Below are 26,485 nucleotides of genomic sequence, written 5' to 3' on the forward strand. Positions count from 1 at the left end.
ATCCCTGTGCTCTGAGAGGATCCAGGGAAAGAGGAGCATCCCTGTGCACCGAGAGGATTTAGGAAAGGGGAGCATCTCTGTGCACTGAGAGGGTCTAGGGAAAGGGGAGCATCCCTGTGAACTGTGAGCATCCAGGGAGAGGGAGCATCCCTGTGCACCATGAAGATTCAGGGAAAGAGGAGCATCCCTGTGCTCTGAGAGGATCCAGGGAAAGGGGAGCATCCCTGATGGAGCAGGGACTGCATTGCTTTGAGCCCCGAGGTTGTGCTGCAGCCCGGGAGGCACCAGGGTTGTCCCAGCGCCCCGTGACCAGCAGAAGCCAGGCTGTCCCTGCTCCTGTGCTCAGTGACACTCCAAACCTGGGCTTTGTACCTCGAATCCAGAGGGGAAAGGCTGCTTGGTCTGAGCTCCGTTCAGCAGCAAAACCAAATCCCATCTTGCCAGCAGTCCGGGCGCGCGAGATTCCTCGGGCACGACGCACGGGGGGGGGCGAGGGGACCAGGGCTGTTGGTTGCCACTTGGCCCTGCCATTATGACCCCAGATGGGTAGAGAAATCCCAGCTGCAGTCCCACAGCTGGATGTGAGAGCGTGGAAAGGAGCAGGCCGGGGATGTGCGGCCCCTGTGGCGGCTGCAGTGTCGCCTGTGCCGCGCGGGTCCTTAACGTGTGCCCCGTTTCCTCAGCTAAACGTGCGACTCAGAAAGTTGAGTTCAGGACCATAGAGGAAGAGAAGCAGAAGGAGGTGGTGGTGGTTGAGGTTCCTGAACCAAAACCTGCGGATCAGATCCGAGAGAAGCCAGGTATAGCTGTGGTGGTGGCTACAACTCTCTGCAGTGCCTTTCCTGTCCTCTACGTGCTTGTTCCTGACAATTCCAAGTTTCGCCAAATCTGACGGCTTTCTTTTTTCATTTCTTTGCAAGAAGAATTCTGCAGTGAGAGGAGACACAGCCCAGCTCTGGGAGACTCCTTAAATTTCCACCTTGCACCTTGTAATTCTTGTGGGGAGGTGGGGAAAAGTTTAGGATGTGATGGTACTTGAGAACTCTCATTAGATTTGGGTAGTTTTGTGTATGTCAGTTAGCAAACTTTAAAGTTTGATCTTGAAACTTCTCGTGAAGCTTCTGAAATTCTTCATCGTGGGATCTTCTCGCCATTTTTTAAGAGTTCTGGGACCTTTTTTTTCTAAAGTCTATTCTGGGATCTTTTTTCAGCATTTGAGAAATGCCACCCCATTTAGTCTGTGGAGCTTATATTTCTCTTAAGAGAGGCACTATTAATAAATATTAATAAATATTAATGTCCTTAAGAGGGGTGTAGGTACAACAGCACATTTGAATACTAATAAGTGTTTCACAGCACAGTGTTGTCAAATATTTGCAGCCTTCATCACTTGGATGGCGACCGCCTGTGGTGTGTTAGGGCTGGAAATAATTCGTATGCAAATGCTGTGGGTGCTGCTCTGCTTCCCTCCTTCCACCTGGAATTTTTTACAGTGTGCTTTTGACTGCATCACTATTTTTGTAGTATCTAGGTCCAGCTTTCATGAAGTGTGTCAGCCTTCCCCCCACCGTGGTCATGCCTTGATCTTCCCTAGTCAGCATTGCCTGGTGGGGAAAGCCCGATGCTGTAAAAACAGGGTGAGGAACTTCAGGCACCAGGGTAGACTGCAAGTGAATCACTCAAGTACATTTAATTAAAGCTGCTAGTTTTTATATAGGTTTTTATCTGGGTGTGTTTTGCCTGGATTTTGCCAGCCAGCACCCCTATCCCTCCAGACTCTGCAGGCAGAGCCCATCCTAGTTCCACACGTGTCCCCACGTCTCCCTGCCTGGGCAAGGAGCCTGCAAAGCTTATTTCTGTTGTTCTTTTCCCCTCTTGTCCAATGCACTGTTGGGTATGGCAGCACTAGAAAGGCTGGTGCACAATTCCATGGTGGAAAATGACTGTTGAGCTGCCTGGTTTGCAAACCTCTTTGCTGTTCCCAGCTGCTGAGAGGGATCTCCTCGCTCTTTGCTGTGGTGACCGTCGTGTGTCCGTGCGGGTCCCCAACCCCCATTAACACCTGCAAACCTCTTTCTAGCCAAACACACTCTTGAAACTTTTGAAATGAAACCCATTGCAGAGGAGGAAGAGGAGGAGGAGAAGGTAGAGGTGGTTAAGGTTCCTGTTGCCAAGCCCAAGTTCCCGGAGCCGGTGCCACCGCGGTCAGGTACAGCCGCAGCGGCGTTTGGTGGCTGCTGTGCTGTCACTGTGGGGGTGAAGTGATGCAGTGCTGTAGGACACAGGTTGCACTGCTTGTGGTGGTGTTTGTTGCCACTAAAATCCCCCCCTGGCTTTGCCGTGTGCTGCTTTCCAGGAGTGCCCTGGGTGAGGTGAGTGGGTGCCGTGGCTTGGCTGTGTGTGGAAGTGAGTGTGCAGTGGCCTCTTAACCCTCCTCCCTTGCTGTTCCTTCCTGGAAGGTTTGCTCCCCTGAGCTGTAGGAACGTGCAGTGCCTGAAAATCAGGTTATGAGATCCAGGACTGCTGGAGGTCACCTACATTCCACTTTATTTCTTCTCTAGGGAGTGCTGCTTCCCTAGTTGGAAAAGGGTGTCAGAGCAACGTCGCTGCTGCAGTCAGATCCACGCTAATCATGATTAAAATAGGGTTGATTAGTTGTTGCAGAAAGAGGAGACTGAAGCTGTGGAGGGAGGTAACTGAGAACTTCATGTTTTCTTGGTTAGTATGGAAAACACTGGAGGATATTCCATGGGATGGGGGGCAGCAGAGTGGACATCAGCCGGTGTCAGACCTGAGCACAGCCTGGGCTCTCCTGATGCAGCTGCCCCTTCTTATCCATCTCCTGCACTTTTCCTCCTCCTGACTCTCCCGTTCCCAGCAGGGACTGTTAGTGGGGTGATGGTGGTCAATCATAGAATCATGGAATGGTTTGTGTTGGAAGGGACCTTAAAGAACATCCAGTTCCAACCTGCATTTTATCTTTTATTTTGGGGCAGTGCTTTTTTACTGTGTTTAAATCGTGTGTCAAAATACCCTGAAGTAGTTAATCAGGAAAATCAACTAAAATACAGTTCTGGGCAGCCCAGAACTCCCTGTTGGATGGCAAAGGAAAGGCTCGGTGTCTGTTACAATTTTTCCTGCATGTCTTCATGCCCTGGGAGAGGAGCAGGAGAGGTGGCTGTGTGGATTTACTGGTGGCAGTATTTCCTTTGCTGCTTCATCTTTGAGGTGGCGTTTTAACACATCCATAACTTTTTTAGCCAAACGTGATCTTGGCAGTATTGAGATAAGCCCAATTGAAGAGGAGGAGGAGGAGGAGGAGGAGGAAGAAAAAATGATGGTGGTGAGAGAACTAGAGCCAGTCCCGAAGGAGCCAGGTACCGCGATGACGGCTTTGCTCTCCCAGCATCCTCCTCATCCCGGCTGTCCCTGCCATCCCACCTCTGTACAACCTTCCCAGCGGCTGTCACCGCTTCCATGGCATAAATACACCGGGACGTGGCACTGATTGTCCTCCTGAAAGGATAACACAGTGTCTGGGTCACAGAAGTGAGCTGCTGTGCTGAGGAGCAGGGAGAGGACGGAGCCTGTGGTGGTGGTGTGGGGTTTGGGGTGGGTCCAGGTGTTTGTCTTGAAGGTGTAATTGAAGTCTCTGGAAAATCAGGTTCTTTTTTGCCCCCCCACCTCATCTCGTGCATTTTTTGGTCATGTGGATGCTTTATTCTCTCATGTTTTATTTACACACAGATGAGATGCAGTGACCTTTTCAGTGAAACAGGAATTCTTACTATGGAGTTGCTTGAAATCACAATTTCTTTTTTAACAGCAGATTTTCCAGTGTCTTTGACTGGGCACCAGTGTTGGATGGGATGGGTTGCACAGTGTGATCCTGCTGCAAACTGTGACTTTGGGAATGTGGGACCACGTCGAAGATACTATTTTGGGTGTATTTTTAGTGGAACATCCGTAAAAACAACATCAGGAGAACCAAATAGCTTATTGTATCTATAGGTACACACAGGGAATTAATTGGGGCTGGCTTTGTCACACAGTATTGACTTGAATATTTCGTTGGAGTTGGGCCTTTCAGGGATCAGGAACTGCCTGGGAAATCAGGAATTGAAGGAAAGGAATAGGCAGTTGATTTTCTGTGGGGCTAGTGCTTGTGTTTAAGACTGTCATCCTCTGGAAAGGTGATTTTTTGGCAGCATGCTGTTCATTCCTGCACTGTCACTGACCTGGAGGTGCTGGGTATCTTCCCACTGTGCTGCCTTGGAGATACCCCACGGGACACACAGCCCAGCCTGCTTTGAATCCCACCTGAAAGTTCCTGTGAAGTTTTCTAGAGGGATGCTTGTTGGTTATTTTTTCATTTGAGTTGCCTAAAAGATTGGGGAGGGGGGGAAAGCCTGTGTTTCCCTTCCAGAAACCATCTGTTTCTGGTTGAGGAGGTGCCCACAAGCCCAGAACTCCCCATGCTGTGTCTGTTTTGTGGTGGCACTGGAGTGGAGTCCGTGTCAGTTGTGTGTGAAGGACCCAGAAATCCGTGGCACCATGTCAAATTCCAGATTTGCCTTTCTGGTGTGGCTTCTCTGCAGAGTGCAAGCTTGCTTTTTGTAAACCATCTGGTGTGGGGCTTTATTTGATTTTATTTAAACCATAAGGAAAATAATCCCAACTCTCCCGTACTAAATGCACAAGCTGCTTCGCTCAACATCTTTATTTCGTTTCCCTTTTTTTACCTCCTCCTCCTCCTCCCTTTCTTTTTAAATGACAGCACTGTAATTTGGAAAGACTTTGCCTAGAGCTTTGGAACATTACCTGCTCTGAACCTTGTCCCTGTGTGTCCCCCCTCCTCAGCAGTGGCTGTGATAACCCCGGAGCGGAGTCCCCGGCCCACCTCGGCCCCGGCCATCGCTCAGAGCCACCCTGCAGAGCCAGCCCCAGCTAAGCCTGACGTGAAGGACGTGGCCACATCTAAAATAGGGAAGGAAACAGCAAAAGCTGATGTGAGACGTGAGGAATTCCCACCAGAGAAAGCCAAGGCAGAGCCAGCTGATGCATCCAAGGTAGGTCAGACCGGAGTCTCTTGGGAAGAGCTGGAGTGTCACTCGAGAAGCCACCCCAAAGCAGCAGCTCTGTCCACCTTCCCCTCCTGGGAGATGAGGGGTTTATCCCTCTCCCAGGCATCAGGTGGGGAGCAGGCACGGGGGTTTGGCTGCCAGGGAAATCCCAGCCCTGACATTCCTTGTGGAAGAGGAGTCACTCCCAAGTTTTGGTGGCTGCAGTCAAACTGAGTGCAGCCTTAAGACGGTTAAAAACGCTGCCAAGAGCTGCACGTGCTCGTGGGGTTGGAGTTTAGGGCTCACCCGTGGCCAGGCTGTGCCCCTTGATTCCTGGTACGACAGCAGGAGGCAATTCCAGTGAAATCAGTGATATGGATCTGGCTGCAGCCCAGCGCCGGAATGTTTTTCACATTGATAGGCTGTGGCTGGGAGAGCTGGTAACACTGGTGGTAACACAGTGCTGCAAACTGGACTAAAACTTTAGTTGACGATGGCACTGGTGAGACCTTGGGGGGTTTATTGTTTAAATGCCATTTTTTTAAGCATTATTTGATCTTCCTACAAATGTCTGAGGCCTTTGCCGGGGTTGATATGTGTGTGTTGTTCTAATAAGTCAGAATAATGTGCAAAATTAATGTTGATATTACAGTGTCCTTAATATTCTGCAGATCTTATTGAACTGAAGCCTTGCAGTGGTGCAGCAGAAGTGTTTGCCTTGAGACACAATTTTCACATTACCCCAAAATTTAGCTGATCTCAGCATTGCTGGAGCCACATTTCCTATAACATATCACACAGTGGGTCTTATGTGACATCTCCAGGGGAAATCCCTCTTAATTAAGGTTGGGAGATGGAGGTAAAGGAAAGGACAGTTACTTCAAAAAATTCCATGGCCTGTGTGAGTGGTAATTTTTAACTGGAAGTGCTGAAGGGATCCTCAGGCTGGCACTGTGGAGTTGGAATTGGAGCACAGAGTTCCTGCCTGGCTGCTCCTCCTCCCTTGTGTTACACTGAGAACGAGGAAATTTTACTCATCCCATCTCACTTATTACAGGTTTTTTCTTAAGTGCTTAAACACTGGATTTTTTCCCCCTCCTTTAAATATAGATGTAGGAGGAAATTGTGGATTTGAATGTGCCAAATTTACCCTGTTTCTCCAATGTAGCTGCATCACTTCTTTTAACACCCACTGATGCTTTTGCCTTCAGAGTACTTGGCAACCCAGTTTCCCTAAAATACTTCCTTGAGAGTGTTAAGACAATCTTGGCTCTCTACTTATGGACAGGAAAGAACTTAATTAGTGATGTTAGGCTTGGTTTTGTAGCTAAACCTGCTCTTACTGCCTCTGCCAACATAATACCTGTGCATTTAACCAATAATTTCTGTTTTTGAGAAGGTCTGTGTTAATTGGAGCATGTTGCTTTGTTGGGATTTCACTGGGAGATCCAGCTGCAAATGACATTTGAAAACATTGCCTGGCCGAGCTAATGCAAGTGGGAAGCCCTTCTTCAGAAGCACTGGAGAGCACTGGTTTCAAATATAAATAATTCTCAAGCTGAAGGAATTATTTCACCTGCTGTTGACTAACAGAGCTGCCGTGCCATTAACCCAGGGCTGCATGTTGGTTTTTGCATGTTCCCCCAGCACCTCAAAACCAACTTTATGCAGCTGTGTTTGGAAACTGAACAGTTTCTTGAAACAAATCTACTAACAAGAAATGTTTTTACCGATTTATTTCTTAAATGTAGGTGAGGAAAACACACATTGAGGTCACAGTCCCCACCACGAATGGTGCCCAGCCCCAGGTTTGTGCTAATAATTCAGTTTAGGTTGCTCACAGTTGTTTCGCTTTTTTTTTTTTAAGGTTCAACATAGTTAAATGAACCAACTCTTTTTTTTTTTTTTTTTATCACTGCCCAACAGCAGCAGCCTGCAGAAAAAGAGGAAGAGCTGATAAGAATGAGGAAGGTTAGCCATTTTACCCTTTCACCAGCCAAATTTGCCATATCACTCATGCATCTGTAACATGTTTAAAAAGACAGTGCTCCAATTTCTTCCTGTGCTTTGGGTTGGGATGTTGGTTTTCTTTTGACTACCAAATACTTGATTGGAAAATGAGTAGTTTTTTTTGTCCCATAGACACAGCCTGATTGCTAAAATTATGCTTGTTGAATGTTCAAAAGAAACACAGTTGGCTTGACTTATGAAATTTATCTTCTATGTAACAAATTTACTTAGAAACCAGAGAAAACTGTGCAGTTTGCATTGCAGGAAATGCAAAAAAAAAATAAAAAAATGAAGAGGATGTTTTTTTTTTGGTATTGATTAAGTAACAGGGACATATCCAAGATGGGAAAGGTGGTTAAGGCATAGTTACTGTGCACTTGGGACCTTGTAAAGGTTACTCCAGGTAGTACAGCCTCACACTGGGGTGGGCCTGCATCCCTCAGGAATGTCACGTGGTGACCTGTGCAAGGCTTCCATGGAAAACCAGTAACTGTCTCTTTGTGGCCGGAGCTGAGGCCCCCGGGAGCTGTCTCTTTAAAGGACTCATCACATCTCCCATTCTCCATGAGCCAGACCCCCATTCCTGGTGGGAATTCCCACCCCACGCTGCCTCAGCGCTGCACTCCCGACCTTGAGTTAACTTTTTTAATTTGCCAATTTCTCGATCCCGCAAGACCAACGTTTTAATTTTTTGTGCTTTTTTTTTTTTTTGTTTGTTTGTTTTGTTTTGTTTCCCCCTTTCCTTTCATTTTCACAGAAGAGATCAAAGAGGCTAGATGGTGAAAACATTTATATCAGGCATAGCAATTTAATGTTGGAGGTTTGTATGAACTTGAAGCTTTTTTTGAGTTGCATTTGCCTAAACCTTCTGCATCTGCGCTGAACTTCTTCCTCTTCTGCTGCTGCCTTTATTTTGCATGCTCTTGCATGAGAGACCTTTTGATTTGATTTGATTTTTTAATTATGCTTTTGCATGGTGACAGTAAACATGATGATGTGCAGCCATTCTTCCTTCTACCTCTTCTGACTTTCATTCTCTCATACCTACCCAAAATACATGATTGGCAGAGCTCAGATCTGCTCTGGGACCCACTGGGTGCTCACAGGGGCATAGATTGTAGTGGGGACTAGTTTTTCATTGCTTGAAACAAATTACTTTCCTGGGGGAAAAGCCAGTCTATGAAAATACAAAATTCAGGATAAGCTGCAGGGGAAATTGGAACAGGTTGCCCAGAGAAGCTGTGGCTTCCCCATCCCTGGAAGTGTCCAAGGCCAGGTTGGATGGGGCTTGGAGCAACCTGGGCTAGTGGAAGGTGTCCCTGCCCTTGGCAAGGGGGTGGGACTGGATGAGTTTTAAGGTCCCTCCCCACCCCAACCATTCTGGGATTCAATGAAGTTGTCACCCCTGGGCCTTCAGGCCACCACAATGTCCATGTTGCTTCAGGCAGGAGGGATCCTTTTGGATGCTGCAGGGATGTTTTCATCCTCCTTCAGCCCTTCCTTGCCTTGCAGCACCTCACCACCCCCCAGGTCCCATCCTGCTCGGTGCCAGCTCCCCAGAGATCTGACGTGGGGGCTCAGTGGTCACAGGTGGCTCATCCCTCCAGGTTACAGCTCTTCCCTTTGAATTTGGGAGCCCTTTCCGTTTGCTTTCACCCAAGCACGGTCTCAGAACAGACCACGCCAATCATATATTTTAATTCTTTAATACACTGTGTTATGGGAGATGTTTTGTGGCTTCTGATACTCTGTGTTACGTGTTTCTACTCAGACTTGCAGCCCCAGCAGCTCGTAGGGTTTCCCTGTTGCCATCTCTTGAAAAAAGTGGAGTGAACCAACTGCCTTCTCCTAATCGGAATTTTCAAAGTTTTGCAGCTTTTGGGTGGCACTTTTTTTGTTTGTTTGTTTTGTTTTTATTTTTAATTTATTTTTTTTTTTAAAACCTGCTACAACGTAGAGCTTTGAGCCACGAATGAAGGGTGTGAACACATCAGTTCGCTGCTGGAGCTCTGAAGACTCTGCCTGTCGCCTTCTTCCACCCAACTCAAAACAGCTCCATCTCCCCAACCCCAAACAGAGCTTTGTCATCACTTCCAAACCCCTTTTTCCTGTTACTGCAACACCTGCCTCTGCCACCCAGCCCTTTCCCTCCCTGGTTCTGTTGCAGGTGCTCCAGCCCTCCCCTAGAACAGGGCTCACCCAGCAGCTCACCCCCTTCATTCCCTTTGTGTTTTTTAGCCCATGCATTTGGCAGATCAGATATTTTCCCAGCAGACCTCACCCTCCTGAAGCTGCCTGTTGATTTTGTTGAAAGCCTTTTAACTCTCCACCTACACCAGGTTCTTACAGAAAGGGAAAAACAGGAGGAAAAGGAGGTGACGCTGAGTGAGCTGGTTCCTCAAGGTGCTTTCCAGACCTGGCTCCACGTAGCTCCTCGTGGCTTTAGCTCCTCTCCAGCCCTCCCAGGCCCTGCTCCTGCACAGTGCTGGAAAAGCCAAGGTGGTCCTTCTCTCTTCTCTAAGCCAGGAGCAACTGTAGGGTTCCTGGACCCAGGCAAGGGATTTACCCCGGAGTCTTCAGCAGACTTATTTCTGCTTTTTTTCCCTACCCAGCAGGCACTTGACTTATACTTTCATCCAGAATTGATGCCAAAACTTGCATTTTTTCCCCCTAGAACTGTGCCAAAAAGAGTAAATGTTGTTAAAGAGGCATTTGGGGTTTAGCTGTGTCCTGGGTGATCTGCAGGGATGCAGATTTTTGGGAGGGCCCCTCCTTTAGGGATGTGTTTGCTCTTCCATCTTCTAAAATTAATGGGCTGAGTAACAACTGAAAGCACAAAAATGGTTAAATTTCCCAGTGATGCTTTTACTGACCTTGATTTCTCCCTTTCTTGCTGCTTTTTGGCCCTGTCCAGAAAAGTTGTTGTTTGGCTTACACCTATTTTATGCAGAAGCTTTGTTTTCTACAAACTCTGGTTTGCTTGCAAAGAAAAAGCTATTTTTACCAAGTTGACTTGCCTTGGAAGTCTGTGTGTTTATGCTGTAAACTGGCATCACAGAGTAGAAATCTGGCTTTTTCCAGATGGGAAAAAAAAAAATCATCAGGAGTTTTTTGACTGATCCAGCATAAAGGAAATTCTCAGTTTGATAAAAAAAAAAAAATCATCTCATCTTCATTTCAGAAGTCTAAAACCTCCTATGGTAGCTCCTGGAGGGATGAGATGAGAAGGAGGGGAAATAATGGTAATGGGGATATTCTGGGAGCAGAGATAATTCCTGTTAGGATTAAAGAGAAATAGGTATGAAGAGAGGAAAAAAAAATAAATTGGGAAAACATGTTATTGAACATTAATTGTATTGATACCTGGGAATATTCAGGCTTGCAGAGGGAAAAGAAAGCAAACCTACCCGATTTAAAAAATAACCCAAACAAACACAGTCTGGCAACTCTAAAAAAATAAAAATCCCATATGGGGGAAAATCCATGAGATTCCAGGTGAGCTGTCACTGCTTTGGTGGAGATTCTCCTGGAGGAGACCCCGCTCTGTGATTAATCCAGGAGGAGAGAGGAGAGAGGACGCTCCCTTTGTGTGTTTGCAGTGTGAGCAGCACTGGGGAGGTTCGGCCGCAGCCCCGCTGAGCGCAGCTTTGCTAAGCCCAGCCTAGGCAGTCCCGGCTCCTCCCCGCGCCCCTTCACTCATCCTGTCCCTTTTGCTGGTAGGATCTAGATAAGCCCCAGGAGGAAATCAAGAAGCACCATGCCAACATCAGCGAGCTGAAGAAGAACTTCATGGAGTCCGTCCCGGAGCCGCGGCCGAGCGAGTGGGACAAACGTCTGTCCACCCACTCCCCTTTCCGGACCCTCAACGTCAACGGGCAGATCCCCACAGGAGCGGATGGAGTGAGTACCTTGGGGCATGGGGGTGTTCCAGGGGGTGGCCTTTTAGCATGTGGGATGGTCCCTGGGAGAGTTGAAGTCGTAGGCGTCATAAAAATGCGATTTTTGTTTCGGCAGGGAAGGATGTAGGGATTCCTCACCTGCTTTTGGGGCTGGAGTTGCTGTCGCTGTGATGTTAGAGAGCACTTCCCATGGCTGACTTGGGGACTGGATCTCCCCAAAATGTTGGACAAAACCCACCTAAACTCTTAAATTAAGAGAATTATTACTTCAGTGATAATATTGCAACCCAGTGCAGAAGCACTAGGATGGGATAATTTTTCCGAAATCACTTTGTTCTCCAGTTTTTTCTTGGGGTTTAAACTTGCATTAGGAACTCCAGGTGCTGATCTGCTGTGGAGGCTTCAGGAAGACTCCTCAGCAGGGCTGTTCATACGTGATGGGAACCTTCCTCCTTCCAGGAACAGGGCCTGTGTGTTAGTAGCCACATACACCCAGTTTCTCTGCTAATTTCCTTAAAAAAGGTAATTTTTCAAAGAAACCCAGTTGGAACAGCAGAGATCTGTCACCAACTGGTTTCTTCTTGGCTAAGAGACACCTTCTCTATGTCATATTGGTGGTACCTAACTCAGGTTTGGAGCTTGTGAGTAAAACTGTAGTTAGCACCCGTGGTAATCAATCTCTGATTACTCTCTCACTCAGTAGTAAATGCAATTTTTTATTACAACAGAAAAATTGCATCCTGGCTGCAGTGGTGGCAGTTGGAGACTCTCTCCTGGTTTAAGCCCAGCTTCTCTCCTTCCTGCCCACAGCCCTGCAGATGAACTTGTATTTAATCTTCAAACCAGTGCAAGGGAAACACTTATTAGTCAGTAAATAGTCTTGCAGTGGATGGAGCACTGTAGCACCTACAAGAGGTTTAACACCAAGTTTACTACAAGCTCCTCAAAGTGTAGAGAAAACCCAGGACAGCTTAGGAAAAATGAAATCCCCAAATTGAACTTAGTCAGGGTTGATTGCTGTAGAATCACAAAGTGGTTTGGGTTGAAAGGGACCTTAAAGCCCATCTCATTCCACGCCCTGCCGTGGGACACCTTCCACTAGCCCAGGTTGCTCCAAGCCCCATCCAACCTGGCCTTGGACACTTCCAGGGATGGGGCAGCCACAGCTTCTCTGGGCAAACTGTCCTTGGGATTACCCATGGATAGACTTTGCTCAGTTTAAATCCACAGGAATTTGGGCAGCAGAGCTCTGCCCACGGTGCCAATGTGGTTTTTGGGGTGTGGGTGGGACAGAACAGGGGCTCTCAAGCCCCACAACTGCAGTTCAAGAATTATATTCTTGGTTATTATGGAGAATTTCTGACAAGGTGACCATATTGTGAGGTCTTGGATGGTGTGAGCTTGTCCCATCTAAAGCCACAGTGGGTCTTTAGTGTCCCTGGATTTGCATTTCTGGAAGGTCCCTCTTAGTCTGACCCTCTCCAAAATGATCTTGCTCTGAGGTGGAGGTGGACACATTCTGGGAACTTCCAGAAATGCATCTTCACCAGACACTGACCAGGGAGGGCGTTTTCCTTCACCTGCACGTGTTGAAGGATGGCAAATCATGATGGTAATTTAAGGCTGACAAATCACAGTGGTAATTTAAGGATGATAATTCACCGTGCAAAGTGGTACCTTCACCCTGCCCTAGTGGCCAAAGGGTTTTGTGCCAGGGGCTGCTTTTCTGCTGTTCCTGAATGTTTTATTACGAGACAACTGAACCTTAACACGCTTTGTGTGTCCAGGTCAAGAAAGTCACTGTCCTATCTTCTGAGAGACAGGTTGGTGGGCTTGAGGTAAAGCTGCTGCTCTGATCTGTGCTTCTGAACCAGACTTGCTATTGCAATGGCACCGAGCAAAAACTCGACAGCAGCTGCTGGATAACATTTTTTTCTTTTGGCTACATGAAGTAGTTTCATAACTCACACCCAGAGGTCTTTGGCTCTTGCTGCAGCTTTTGCAGCTTTCAGTTTTTGCTTATTTTGGTGCATGGCTGGTTCGAAAAAGCTGCATGAACGATATAACCGTGTATTCGGCGAGAAAAGCAATTCTGAAAGTTTAACTCTTCCCTGTTCTTTTTATGTTGTCTTTCTTTCCGTTTCTTTGTTGTTTTAACAATCATGTTACTCTGGCATTTTATATTTTCTTTTGCTGCCCAGTCTCCCAGCTACTTTCTCCCCAATTCTCACCACTTAGGGGTGTGCAAAGAACCAGTCCCAAAATACCGCACTGACCAGAGGAGGTTGGCTCAGCTGAGGGAGCTTAGAGCCAAGTTTTTCCTCTCCTAAGTACACTTGGATTTGCCCAGGGCTGCCAAACTAAAGGGATGGAGAGTTACTGCACAGCAACATTCCCCCAATCTTTTCTTTCTTCAGCAGAAGTGCTGGAGGCTTTGCATGGTCCTGTGTGCTGATTTACTCATTCCGGGTTTTTAACGTTCCTCAGACTCCAGAAACAAAAGTGCTAAAACACGGAGCAAAATTCCAGGAGCTTGCAGTGCTCCCACTGCCATCCTGCCCGTTCCACACGTGGCATTTCTGAGAATAGCAATTTTACACTTGTTCCAGTAGAATTTTCAGACCAATCAGTGTTTTGATACTCTGGTCAGAACTTTGGAAAAGCCTTTTGTATCTGCTCTGCAGTCTGGCTGCTCCATGGGATTTGCCAAACGCTGGTTTTAAGGGTAGATTAGGAAGCTGTCAGAGACCACCTTTTGTACTGCACCATCCCTGTTTCTAATGCCTCCGACTTTTTTCTCGACCATTCCAATTCCAAAACACTCCAGGAGGTTTTGAGCACCTGCTTTCCTGGCAGGGCAGGCACAAACCACCACAACCCTGATCCAGATGTTGATCAGTTCTGCAGGGAGGACATGGTTCTGTAGCTCCAAGGCTCGTGTGGCCCAGGCCAGGGGCTACTCTGCTCCCCAGGGCAGTTTATTTTACGTTGAGAAGAGCTGTCCTAATGCTTTGCACACCTCCAAGTGTCACTTTTGGCCACTTTCCATCTGTCATTTTTGTTCATCTCTCTCTGTCTTTCTTGATCTTCTACCACGAAAGCAGAAACGGGAACGTCCTCTGTTAGTACAGGATGAAGACAAATTAAAAAAGCAGCAGATACCTACTGAGACAGCCTTTCCCCGGCCAGCAAGTGAAGAAACTCTTCCAAAGGTTTCAATTGCAATTCCTGAAGAGCAGAAAGCACTCAAAAAGTGTCAGCTGTACTCTAGCATTTTTCCTTCTCCACGCATTCCCTTTATGATGTCCTTTCTCCTCGTTGTAGCACTGACTGTTTGGTGGCTGCTCTTTCTCTGAGTGGCAACAGGGTCATGTTGAAACCTCAAGACCAAAGCTCCTGAATTTCTTGGCCGTAGCCTCTGCTGCATCTTCCTTGTCCTGGTCTTTGATCTCTCTAGTTCGCTGTCCCGGGGAGGGACATCCCGCGACCGTCCTGTTAAATCCCTCTGTGTGTCCTTGTGTGGCTGGGATGGGACCTGGCAGGAGTGGTCTGGGATTGCTGGGTCCCTTCTGAAGTTTCCTACTGTGCAAAAGCAAATTCTTTGAACCCTGTTCCTGATTGCTGTGAGAGAGCAGACGGGGAGAGGAAATGATGGGAGGAGTCGCTGGCTTCCTGAGCCCCTGTAGACTTCACGTAGGAATTGCTAGAAAATTGCTTTAAAACTTGTTGTTTTTAATGTAAAATGTTCAAAAACTGGAGAACCTTTGATACTGGTCCAAAAGAGGCTTTGCAGTAATCTGCTGAATTATGGAATCCTGGAATGGTTTGGGTTGGAAGGGACCTTAGAGCCCATCTCATTCCAAGCCCCTGCCATGAGCAGGGACACCTTCCACTAGCCCAGGTTGCTCCAAGCCCTGTCCAACCTGGCCTTGGACACTTCCAGGGATGGGGAGTCCACAACCTCTCTGGGCAACAAGAGGTTGAATCTCTGGGAAGAATATCAGAATCTAATCCATAACCTCTCCTTTCCTAGGAAACTCAGATTGGCATTTCAATACAAAGTGCTGGTTCTCACTGCTGTTAGTGATGACTCAGGGACAGGGACAGGCAGCTTTTCTTTTCCCAGGGGGTGAAGCCTTTGGCAAAACATCCCAGCTTCCCTCTCCACCCCTATTCACGTGTCCAAGAAAATACACAGTGTTACAGGAGAAAACCCATTGCAAGGAGATATTAATTGTCAACCTAGATTAATCATTTCTTGGAATCTGATGGTCTCGGTGCACTTGGGATGTGTTTTGTTTCATTTGTGTGGAACTAACGGACTCATGTTTGCTGAGGTCACAGGGCTGGAGTCACCTGCTGTTTTAACATCCCCTCTGTTGCCATGTTGGCTTGGCCACATCAGGACACACTTCTGAATGTTAAAGCCCTCAATTGTTTTTGACTTCTTTACCCCAACCCTTGCATGCTGCCTGTTGTTTATTGCCTACAGTGTAAATGTCTGGATGATGCTCCCGTTTATCCCAGTTCTCCTGGCTGAGCTGTGCAGGCTCCAGCCCAGCTGGGCTGAGCAGAGCTGCTTTGTGAGCTGAAGAGAAGGTGGGACTTTGTGTCCGAGGGGTTTCTTTTCTGTAAATACTAAAGATGGGGCTGAGCTGAGCCCCCCGTGTCTCCTTTCAGCATTAATCCGTGTTTTCCTGCAGCTGCTGGAGGATTGGGCTGGACACAGTTACTCTGGGAACAGCCCCCAGTGCCACCAGTGGTGGCAGCTGCTCCAGCAGCACGGGAGAGAAAGGAGCAGACCTTTATTACAGGGACTAAAATGTGTGAATATATATAAATACATGTATTTATAACCCTTTCTAGATCTGTATCCATGTGAACAGTGTTATTTAGGAAGCAGATAAGCTTGCAGGAATAAGGCAAACATGGCATGTGCTGTCTGGTCAGAGGGTCTGTGGTGTGTCACAGACCACTCGAGCCACCTCTTGCTTTCAGTGTACAGGTTGAGGCTCTAAATGCTGTCTCAGAAACTTAGGTTGGTAGTGAAACTCTTTGTTTTAGTCCCACAGGAATCTTTCCAGTTCCTCTTGCACCCTGCTCCGATTAGTTCACCAGTTTGTGCCTTTAGGACTTTGTTTTGTGAGGATTTTTCATTGGAAAAGATTCTTCCCTTTTTAATACACTGCCTTTAATACAGTCTTCCTCCTTCAGTGCTTGGAAGTGTAGGAGTCAGAGGGTTGTTGTCCAGGTGAAGGAAAGTGTCAGCAGGCTGTGTCCCTGCATCCTTGGAGCATCCCTTGGAATGCACTTGAACTCCAGCGAGTTTGGGGTGGAGTTTAGGAAGACAAAAGTGGGCCCTGGAGAGGAGAGGTGGAAAGAGATGTTGAGGTGCCACGTGCAGAAGATGCAGGATGGAAGAAGCCAGGGGGATGCTTCTGGCTGGGATTCCCTGCCTGCATCTCCTTCCCAAAATTGGAACAGATATGCTGAAAAACAGGGACTGTTTGCTCTCCCCAACCTGGCTGGGGAGGGAAGGGATGGGAGTTGTGTGGGTGTCTCTTTGTTCATTTTCTGTCCATATTTCCTGGAGAAGAGCAGCTTAAACACAACAGGTGCTCCCTTCCCAAAGCCATTGCTCGGGATCCCTCTTGGAATGCACAGCTGAGGTTCCTGTGTGTGTCTTTTTGGTTCCTTGACAAGGACTTGGAAGCCACATGGGTGGCTTTGGCAAAGCCATGGTTTCTGTAGCTCTGTCACCCAATTCCAAAGGACCTGAAGTTTAAAACTCTTTGCCCAGAGCAATATCTGACCGGAGTGCTCAGGGTGTCTCATCCCAGAGGGGTGAGAGGTGGGCTCTGCCACTTCAGCTCAACTCTGTAATTCTTTAATTCAAACGGTCTCTTTCTTTCTCTTTTTTAATCTTGAGATAAGGCTGGTTGTCATCAGCAAAAAACCTTGGAAACTTTACACTCTGAGAACACTCAGGAACATTTTTGGGATTTGTATACCAGTTATCACTGCAGAGTATAAAAAAATTGAACAAATGCTTTCTGTTTCTCTGGCAGTTTAGAGGCCAGTTATATTCCTCTGGGTGGGTATGATCCCTCCTGACAGAGAATTCGTGTAGCTTATCAGGAACAGAAACCTCATCCATCTGATGCCACAGGGATGTGCCCTCTGGGCTCCAGCCCCTTTTCCAGTCCCTCCTCTGCTTTTTTTCCTGTTTGCTTGTAAGGCAAATGGAGTGACATCCATGGCATTCCGTGTAAGGTCTCGTTCCTGAACGTTATCTCTCCCATTTGTGCACATTCCGTGTCTCTTACACCTTGGTGCTGTGGTTTCACCCTTTTCCCTTGGTGTCCGTGCAGGACGCCCTCAGAGGAGGGATTTTGGGATGCCTGCTGTCATCCTTGAGCACAGGGAGAGCTCATTCACTCTAGTGCTGTTTAAGAGCAGAGGTCTCAGGGGTTTTGTAAAGGAACCAACTCCGTACCACTCCCTGTTTTCCTCAGGAACAAATTTGCTGGGAGCACTGGCTGCCTGCCCTGACACTGGCACCCATTAACAGGGATTCACACGCCCATGCCAGGCTGTGAGGGATGGAGAACTGAGTTGTCCCTTCCTGGATCCTTCCGGGATCCTGGAATTGTCTGCAGCCCGTAACCTCCTCCCAGCTGGCATGAGAAATCCTGATTTTTCAATGTGACCTGCTGCAGAAAATGACATTTTGGTGACTCTGGCGCACCAGGATAGGTCTGACAGCAGTTTTGATGTTAATTAGGCTTTCCCAGTGTTTTGTGGTGTGGTCACTCAGCTCTTTGGTGCTCGTGTGTGGGATCCCCTTAGGAGCTGTCGGGGCTCCAGCGTTTTCCATCGTGATTGGTGTGGTTGGCTCCACACTCACTTTCTGAATCTTCTTACCCTGGTTCTATCTCTTCTGAACACCACCTAAAACATACATGAATCTCTTGTGCTTTCCTGCTTTAGGAAAAGGTGGACATCAGTAATTTTAAGCAGCAAAATGCTGCTGGTGGCTTGGAACTCGGATTCAACTCCGAGGCCGTGCTGAGTGTCGGGCTCTACATGTGCTGATGCTCGAGGTGTTCACTGCTGCAAAACAACATCCCTTTTTTCTTTCCCACTGTTAAAAGTGAGCAGATAAATGAAGGTGTTGGCTGCTTCTCCTGCCACGTGCTGCCTCTGTTGGGGGGTCAGTAGAAGGTGAGCCGAGGACTCTCCATGGGCAGGTCAGGGCATGGAGTTCAGCCAAGACCAGCTCCCCTCCCGTGCAGTTTGTGCAGTGATGACCCCAAAGAGTAGGTATTCCCTATTTCCCTCCTGAAGTAACAAGGAGAAGTGGATTTCCTCAACGTGGCACCAGGGGAGTAGTTTATATTTGGAGGAAAGAGGCTGGGCTGGCCTTGCTGTGTCTGTACCACGGGGCTCCTGGGAAGGTTATCATAAAATCAGGGAATATCCTGAGTTGGAAGGGACCCATAAGGAACATAGAGTCCAACTCCTGATGGCTGTGGGCAAAGTGTCTTTCACTTCACATCAGTGTCAGTAATTTGTCGCTCTGAGAATTATTCCGCTTTGTTGGGTTTTCTTTTTTCTGGTCGTGAGTTGATGGCACCTGTTCTGACCTACAGAATGAGGAAGGAAGCTTTCTGGGCAAATTCAGCCCCAAAAAAGGATTATGGATTCATGCAGGAACTCTCTGGTCTGTACTTGGTAGTGGGTGACACTGGAGAACCTGTCAGTGGTGGTTCCTCTTGTGTCCCTGTTTGTGGTTTGTGAGGCTGGAGGGAAGGACTGGCCTTGCTTTGGGCCCCTTTGGGATCTTCTATCAGTGGTACATAGTGGTGTTGGGTCAGTTTGTGGGGACTAAAAACACTTTCTTTTTTACCTAAAATGCTCTCTTTTGGAACACTTTTTCGGTTTTGTATTTTTTCTCAGATTTTCCTTTGTAAATATGTACATTTATCATTAATAAATGTTGTTGCAAATCACATCCTCCTTTCCACTGCTTATTAACAAAAAAAGCTGTGTTAACAACCTGTGTTAATTAATTGCTTGGACTAACCCTCTGTATTCCTTTCTCAAATCAGAAGCCATCAGACCTTGGGTCACTGCTGGTGGCTTTCAGAGTGTTGGGTCAACTGGACACTCTTGGGTGTGGGTTTGGTGCTCTTGGGGAGAGGGGACACACAGCTCTGAGCTTTTAAACTGACTGGAATAACTTGACTGAGGATTAAATCCAACTTGGTTTAAGACAGGCTTTGTTTGCAGGGAGGTCAGAATGTTCAGCCCTCTACCAAATGCTTTATGTCACACTAACACCTTCTCCCTCTTTGCTTCAGAGACTGAATGGTAGGAAAAAGCAATTGCAGAAAGTTGTTCTGAGGGCAGAGGTGATGCAGATCCTGCACAGCTCAGCTGCGAGAGCCTCTGTCTGAGGACAAAAATGCTCCTTTTGGGTTTTGTAAGTGAAGAAACCACGTTCTTAATGAACCACCATTTGTCTGCTCCGTGATACGACACAAGCCTCTGGTTGGGTTTTGGCTGGTTGAGAGGTTGTGTTCAGAGACTGTATCAAGAGTAATTTTTGATTCTAACTGCCAGCTTTTCTTTGGTGAGATTTATTCTGGATAAACCATTTGGGTCATCCTGTGCTGTCACAAGGGATCCCAGGAAGGCAGATCTGGCTGCTCGTGCTGCTGCTCACTGGGACGAACCTGGCACCAGAGCAGAGCTTTAACTTCAGTTATGAAATGAGGGAAGCAAAAAGCAGCAGAACAAAATTGATATCAGTTATAAACTCTGATGTGTTATCCCTTCTTTGCCAGAGGCAGCTCTTGCAGTGAGTGCCACTGGTTTGTTCTCTGCAGAGGGAATTTGGAATAAGAAGCTGCTCATCCCCCACAAAAGGGATGGGAAGAGGACCTGGGATGGGTGGACAGAGGAATCATATTGCCCAACAAGGAATCTTATTGCCCAGCCACCTTATTTTGATAATTTAAGTGTTGATCTTGATGTGGTTTCATGTTGCCAAGTCCTTGATGCAGTGGTTGGAGGTGATTGCTGTATGTTGTGTAATATCCTGAATTCTTGCTCAGGACTTGAATTTTGAAGCTTCTAGCACATTGTGTCTTTTCTAGCATTACTTTTAATTTTGGTCAAAATCTCTTTTATCCTTCTGTTGTCTGACTAGGCTGGTCAGGATGTGATCAGATCAATGGCAATTAAAAAGATCCATCCAAGCCCACAAATCCATAGGTAATGTCTGTCCTTTTCAATGCCAGGGTGTGTTGAACAGCTTCTAAACCTTTTTTAACTTCTGTCTTTAAGACAAAGCAGTTCTGTAAGGCAATGGCAGGTACTGTAAAATAAGGCTCTCTTGTTTTCTGCTTTATAATACTTTTTACCCAAGTGCTTTGCCAGCTGTGAGATTGAGCATCAGTTGATCTGGGAGCGTAATCTGGTGAGTGTGGTTTGCTGCCAAAGCAACATCATCTCCTTGTGCATCCCTAGATGGTCACTCTGAGCCTGTGAGCTTCTGTGGATCCGTGTTTGGGGATAACCTAATAACAGCCTTCACAATTCCATTGCCACGCTGGGAAAGAACAGGATTGGGAAGTGCTGACCAGCTGGGATTTCTAGTGTGTCATGCAGTGGTTGTAAGGAGTTAGTGAGCACTGTAACTTCATGGGCTTATTAATTTTTATAAAATATGTTTAGTAACTGGCAGTTGGCACCACTTTAGCACTCCTTAAATCTCCTGCAGGATAAAAGTATGGTTTGGGATGAGAATAATGAAATATTCTACAGAGAGAGGCAGCGGCATGAAAACAACACCCACTCCGACAGCTCAGGGCAGTTGGTTCATATAAATAGATCCTGATGCAAAACAGCAGGTTCTTGAAAAAATACAGGCAAATTTACACAAAAACACTTTAAAAAAAAATAAAATCCTTTTGGCCACTGATATCAACCATGTAATTAAGCCTGTTATTAATTTATCCCCAGTCTGAATTATTGTGTGGCACTTTACACTGCAACGCTTCAGCTGAGTCCTCAGGTGCACAAAGGTCTGTATTTAGAGGGTGGTGCTTTAGTTGCATTCGTGTCTGGGGCAGTTTGTTTCTTCTGGGGCATTGCATCCTGTCCTTTATTTAATTTACACTGTGTTTGGCTGCTTTGTGCTTGATTTAGGCCTTGCTGGTTTGGGGTTGTGTCCGTGGAAATGAGTAGTTGGCAGCCCAGGCACCTCTCAGGTTTCCTGGGTCTCAAGGAGAGCTTGGAACTCTGCAAATCTGAGCCCTTAACGTAGGGATGCTTTTGCATTTGCAATTGAAAATAAATCTTGATAAGATCAGAATTTGTAACAGATGCTGAAATTCCCAAGGGGGGGGGAGTTTTATAGAGATAGTTTTATCTGGAAACAAATACCTTTCCATTGCTCTCTCTTCTTACCAGTGGAATAGGAAGGCAAGGCAAAAAGTACTTCTGATCAGTTGATCTTATCAGGATTTCGTTCTGTCTTTCCAGCTTGCATGTTTGCTGCTGCACTTGGCTCTACTGGTACCAGGATATGCTTGGCACAGGCTCCATTCCAGCTTTCCCTTCCTTTATGCCTCTGTCATGCAAGATACTTCCAAAATGCAAATTATTTTCTCTGTCTGTGAAAGGGATTTGGGAAGATGTTTTGACTGCATACAGGTTTTTGTCTCTCCAATAGCTCAATGTTTGTGTAGCTGGTTAATCTGCTTTGTTTTATCTGTTATTCTTGCTCTTGGTTGAGTGGTGCCCCAGCTGTTTTGTAAGGAAATCTCACTCCTAAGGCATGTTCCATTAAACCTCAGAAGATGTGCTGTGTCTTCTCAAGATCCCATGGGTAATTTGCAAGGTTTAGCATATATAATTAAGGGGAAATCATAATATTGGCAGTGTATAAATTCAGGTTTTAAAACAAGATTAAGGCATGGGTGTTCAACGCTGATAACCCCATTTCTATTCTGTTTTGTGGAATATTGCAGTGGAGTATCTTGTGTTGAGCAAATGAGGGTGGATATAGAATCATGGAATATCCTGAGCTGGAAGGGACCCCCAAGGGTGATCCATCCAATTCCTGGCCCTGCACAGACACCTCAACAATCCCACCCTGTCCCTGAGAGCATTGTCCAAACCCTCCTGGAGCTCTGGCAGCCTTGGGGCTGTGCCCACTGCCCTGGGGAGCCTGGGCAGTGCCCAACCAGCCTCTGGGGGAAGAACCTTTGCCTGAGATCCAACCTGAGCCTGCCCTGACACAGCTCCAGCCGTTCCCTGGGTCCTGTCCCTGCTCCCCCAGAGCAGAGATCAGAGCTGCCCCTCATGAGGAAGCTGCAGACTGCCATGAGGTCTCCCCTCAAATATTCCTTTGGAAGAGGACTTGTGAAACTGGATTTTGATCAGAAATAACACTCCACTGTGAGCACAGTCTGACCTGACCATCTCAGTGCTGCTCCTTGTCCCTTCACTCCTGTTAAGTGCATTTTGCTCAGCAATATCCCAAGAACTTAAACCCGAGAGACTGGAAATCCTAATGGATAGAAATCCTTACAGCTAATCCATCTGCAACATAAAGGAGCAGAGAACTGAAAAATACCCATGAGGAGTTAGGGAAGAACTAAATGACTCTAAAAAAAGCATCTATTTGTTCCTGCATAAAGCAGCTCCTGGTCTTACCCTACCATCGAGTTGTGCCATTACATGAGGTCAATCAGGGTGAGAGCCTCTGGTGTGTAAAAAATGCATTGTACCAAATATCCCACGGGCTTTAGACCTCACAATTTAAGCACAGATTACAGTTTTTTGGTTGCCCAGGGAATCTTCTTATTAGAAAGTGAGGCAACGGTTTCCGTTTGTCTTAACACCACCACCAAAATTGGAATTACAGTTGGCAAAATGGACTTGCCATGTTTTTGTGAGAATTTAATCCCTGTTTTTCGATTAATAGATATGTGGCTTTTCCTATGCAAAGTAACCAGAAATCAACCATGAGGTTAATTACTGAAAAGAGATAGTCCCTTGGGGTTTTCCCTCTTGTTCCCTGATTCTGGATGATGTGACAGCTTGAATACCTGTAAATTGTGGGGCCTGTAACTGCTAATTCTGCCTTTCCTTGGAGGCAAATTTCCATGTCAATAAGGAGAGAAACTCAATTTCCAGCACATTGTCTTGTTCCTGTTTTAACTCTTGCTTTCTGTCACTGGTGTTCCCTCCTGGCTCGAGGGCTCCCAGGGGTGCCAGAAGACCTGGGTGAGACCTTGCTAAGGAGCTGAACAGGAGCAGGAATCTGATTCTCTCAGCCATTCCTAACTTGTAGATATTCCTACAGCAGTTTTCCCAGTGCCACAACGACATTGTGTCAGTTATCCTGGAATTACAACAGCCAGGAGGGTGCTCAGAGGGGGGTGAGCATTCCCAGGATGGGGAAAGAGCAAAGCACAGGGTTCTGTGGATTGTCTGGCAATCCCAATTCTGGGCTTGTTCTTTTCACTCCACTCCAAACACTGTATAAAGTATTTCAGTGAGTTAAAAGCAGAATTGGGGGATGGTTTTGGGATAGTGGGGGGGTTTTGTTGCACATGGGAATTTTGGATGTGCACAAGTCCCCACTTGCTACACTGAAATTATTCCTGTTTCCAAACCGGGCAAAAAACGCTTAGTGGTGGCTCTTCCTTTAGGTGCAGGGAGTTGTTTTTATATTAATTCCTTAAAATTTAGAAGAGTGGATTATTAATGTACCGGGGAGGCTGTGTCAGTAAATGCACTGGGTACACCATGTGGTTTTTCAGTGTCCAACCCCACTGTTGCATGTGTTACTGGATGATACCTGATAACAAAGCGATGTTTTGCCTTGATGCCTCCTGCCCTCCTGCTCTCCCTAATGCTTCTCTTTCTTTCTCTCTCTCTCTCTCTCTGGCCTTTTTTGTGTATCCGTTTCTTTTTAGAAAATGAGTGACTTTTCCTCCCAAGAGGATGTGGCTGCAGTGCCAGAGAGGAGCAGTGTTAACTCTGGCTTTGCATGGGAGGGCTCAAAGCAGTCGGTAGCTTTTAGTGAGACCCCAGTGCCACCTGCCTCAGAGCCTTCTCCCAGCCAGTACTTTGGTGCTTCCTCCCTAAGCAGCGAGGAGGAGGAGGAGGAGGAGGAGGAGGAGGAGGCAGCTCCCAGCCTCCCCGCCAGCGAGGAGGACCTGACATGTGGAAAGGGGGTTTGTGTGGATGTGGAGAAGGACTCGGAGCTCTCTGAGCTGGAGCCCCCCACCAGCCCTGCACCTCCCCAGCAGCCCTGGGGAGAGGAGGAGGAGGAGGTGGCAGAGGATGGTGAAGACAGCTTTGCCTTTAGAAAGCCCCATGGAGAGTGTCACAACTCAGATGCTCCCAACGGGCTGCCCGTGGTCATTCGCTGCTTCCAGGTAGTGAGCCCAGCTCCTGCACCCCCAAACCCGGCTGCCTCTGGAGTGGGAACCCAAACACTGCAGCAAGCAGATGCCATGGACCTGGAGAGGAGTTGGCTTTGCTTGGCTTGGACTCGTGCTTGGAGTTAATGACCCAGTTAATCTCCCAGCAATCAGTGTGCACGAGCCCCTCTCAATTTATCTCTGCGTTAAATACAAGCCCCTCTCAATTTATCTTTCTGCGTTGAACACAGTCACTGCAGTGCAGTGCCCTTTGTTTTTCTGGGATCAAAGCACCCTGTGGCACCCCCACAGAAAGGCTCCAAACCCTTGTAATTTTAGTTCCTCACGGATTTTGCCAGCTCCTGCTGGGGCCTCAGCGCAGCAGAGCAAATCTGAAGCGCTGTCCAACGCGTTTCCTCGTGCCCTTCGTGCTCCCCACCGGGGAGGTATTTTTGCCTGCTTCAGTGTTGATGTTGCTTTTGGCTCACTAGGTGCCCATTCCCCTGCTAATGATCACGGTGGCATCTGGCAGGTTTGGGGATGGTGAGCACAAATTGAGCCCTCTGGGAAAGCACTGGGTCTAAACTAACTCTGTCTTCTTCTGGATGATCATCAGGTGGTGGAACAACTGATTTCTCTTTCCCCCTCCCCACTTCATTGTCTTTTCTGTTTTATCTGACATTGATTTAATAAAAGTTTAAGATCTGACAAGGACTTTCAATAATACAGTTGCACTTGGAGTCAGGATAAAGCTGCTCAGTTGTGATCAAGTCTTTGTGTGCCCAGGGTTGGTGTTAATCCTGACATTGGCATCAGCAGATGAGGGTCCTCTTCCCCTGGCAGCTGGCAGTGAACTTTTGGTAATTAGGAAGTTAAGAATCAGTGGAGACAGTGTCTTTGTGGTGTTGTGACACACCAGTTGACCCCCTGATTCCTGGTTTGGGCTCACCAGAGGTGGGGAAGGGCTGGAGGATTTTGCTGCCTGTCTGATCCTCACTCCCTGTCTCTGCCCTCTGAGCAGTTCCAGAGCCTCAAACCCAAAGATTCCCAGGCTGCCCTTGGTTTGCTTTTATCAGATCAGTGTCAGAACCCTTGCCAGCAGCACGGTCAGGATGTGGAGGTGGGAACTGGGTGTTCACGAGGTGTTTCTAACCCTGTCTCACAGCCCCCCCTGGTGAAGACACAGACTGTCACCATCTCGGACGTGTCCAGCGCCATCAAAAGCGAAATTCCCACAAAAGAAGTCCCCATTGTCCACACGGAGACAAAGACCATCACCTATGAAGCTGCACAGGTAAGGTGTGTTCTGATTCATTTTCCAGGGGCTTAATTAAACTCAAGGAAGTGTTTTCTTTCCCAACCCTCAGGGTGAGACAGCAGCACCTGCCATTCTCCACACATCCAAGTCACAGCACAGGCATTAACTGATGCTGTGGACACTGTTTCCAGGTGCATCTGGTATTTTTAGAGAAGCAGTGGTTTTGCTATCCCTGAAGAGTAATTATTTTTTCAAGATGTGCATTCTAACAGAATTTATCTTCAGCCCCTGGTGGCTTTGGGATGCAGATTGGACCATATGGAGTTGACCTGAGTTGGCCTTTCTTTCTGCAAGAGATGTCTTGTCTTGTTTTCCTTTGTTGTTTATGCCTCTTCAGAACTTGGTTTATAAATTATTTGCTAATCCTTTAGGTTTCAAGCCTGAAAAGGTTGTTGAACACCAAAAGTTTTGTATGAAATACAACCAGACTGGGGATGTGGTGATTGGAAACTGGAAAAGTTAATGGAGTGATACCAGTGTACAAAGGTCATATTGATTGCTAAGGTTAAAATTAATCCTCAGTCTAAACCAGGTTCTATTGAATGATTTGGGCTGGAAGGAACCTTGAATACCATCCAGTTCCATCCCCTGCCTTTAGCATGGACACCTTCCACATCCCATGGACTGTGCTTGTCTAATTTGGGATTCTTGAGGAATCCCGTGACTGTTCAGCATCTGTCCCAGTTGCAGAAGTAGAGGAGTCGTTCACACAAAGGTGGTGAGCATTGCCCTGGTCTTCAGTAGATGAAT

The 26,485-nt window shown here is 47.1% G+C and overlaps 1 protein-coding gene across 15 annotated transcripts in view; it reads left to right on the forward strand.

Moving 5' to 3' along the window:
- EPB41 (erythrocyte membrane protein band 4.1) overlaps nucleotides 1-26,485 on the forward strand; it is an 85,949-nt gene that overhangs the window by 51,781 nt on the left and 7,683 nt on the right. The window contains exons 12-21 of one of the 15 annotated variants that reach the window (XM_027661343.1): nucleotides 684-800; nucleotides 2,081-2,209; nucleotides 4,861-5,069; nucleotides 6,815-6,871; nucleotides 6,990-7,034; nucleotides 7,831-7,893; nucleotides 10,794-10,973; nucleotides 12,760-12,795; nucleotides 23,968-24,432; nucleotides 25,583-25,711. In XM_027661343.1, coding sequence (XP_027517144.1) covers nucleotides 684-800; nucleotides 2,081-2,209; nucleotides 4,861-5,069; nucleotides 6,815-6,871; nucleotides 6,990-7,034; nucleotides 7,831-7,893; nucleotides 10,794-10,973; nucleotides 12,760-12,795; nucleotides 23,968-24,432; nucleotides 25,583-25,711 — 1,430 coding nt within the window. Of the gene's footprint in view, nucleotides 1-683; nucleotides 801-2,080; nucleotides 2,210-4,860; nucleotides 5,070-6,814; nucleotides 6,872-6,989; nucleotides 7,035-7,830; nucleotides 7,894-10,793; nucleotides 10,974-12,759; nucleotides 12,811-13,173; nucleotides 18,987-23,967; nucleotides 24,433-25,582; nucleotides 25,712-26,485 lie in introns of those variants that run through there. The other 14 variants (XM_027661352.1, XM_027661344.1, XM_027661345.1 and 11 more) reach the window with 14 other exon arrangements.

The sequence above is a fragment of the Corapipo altera genome, unplaced genomic scaffold, assembly GCF_003945725.1.
Source record: "Corapipo altera isolate COAL_440 unplaced genomic scaffold, ASM394572v1 201, whole genome shotgun sequence".
Classification (NCBI taxonomy): domain Eukaryota; kingdom Metazoa; phylum Chordata; class Aves; order Passeriformes; family Pipridae; genus Corapipo; species Corapipo altera.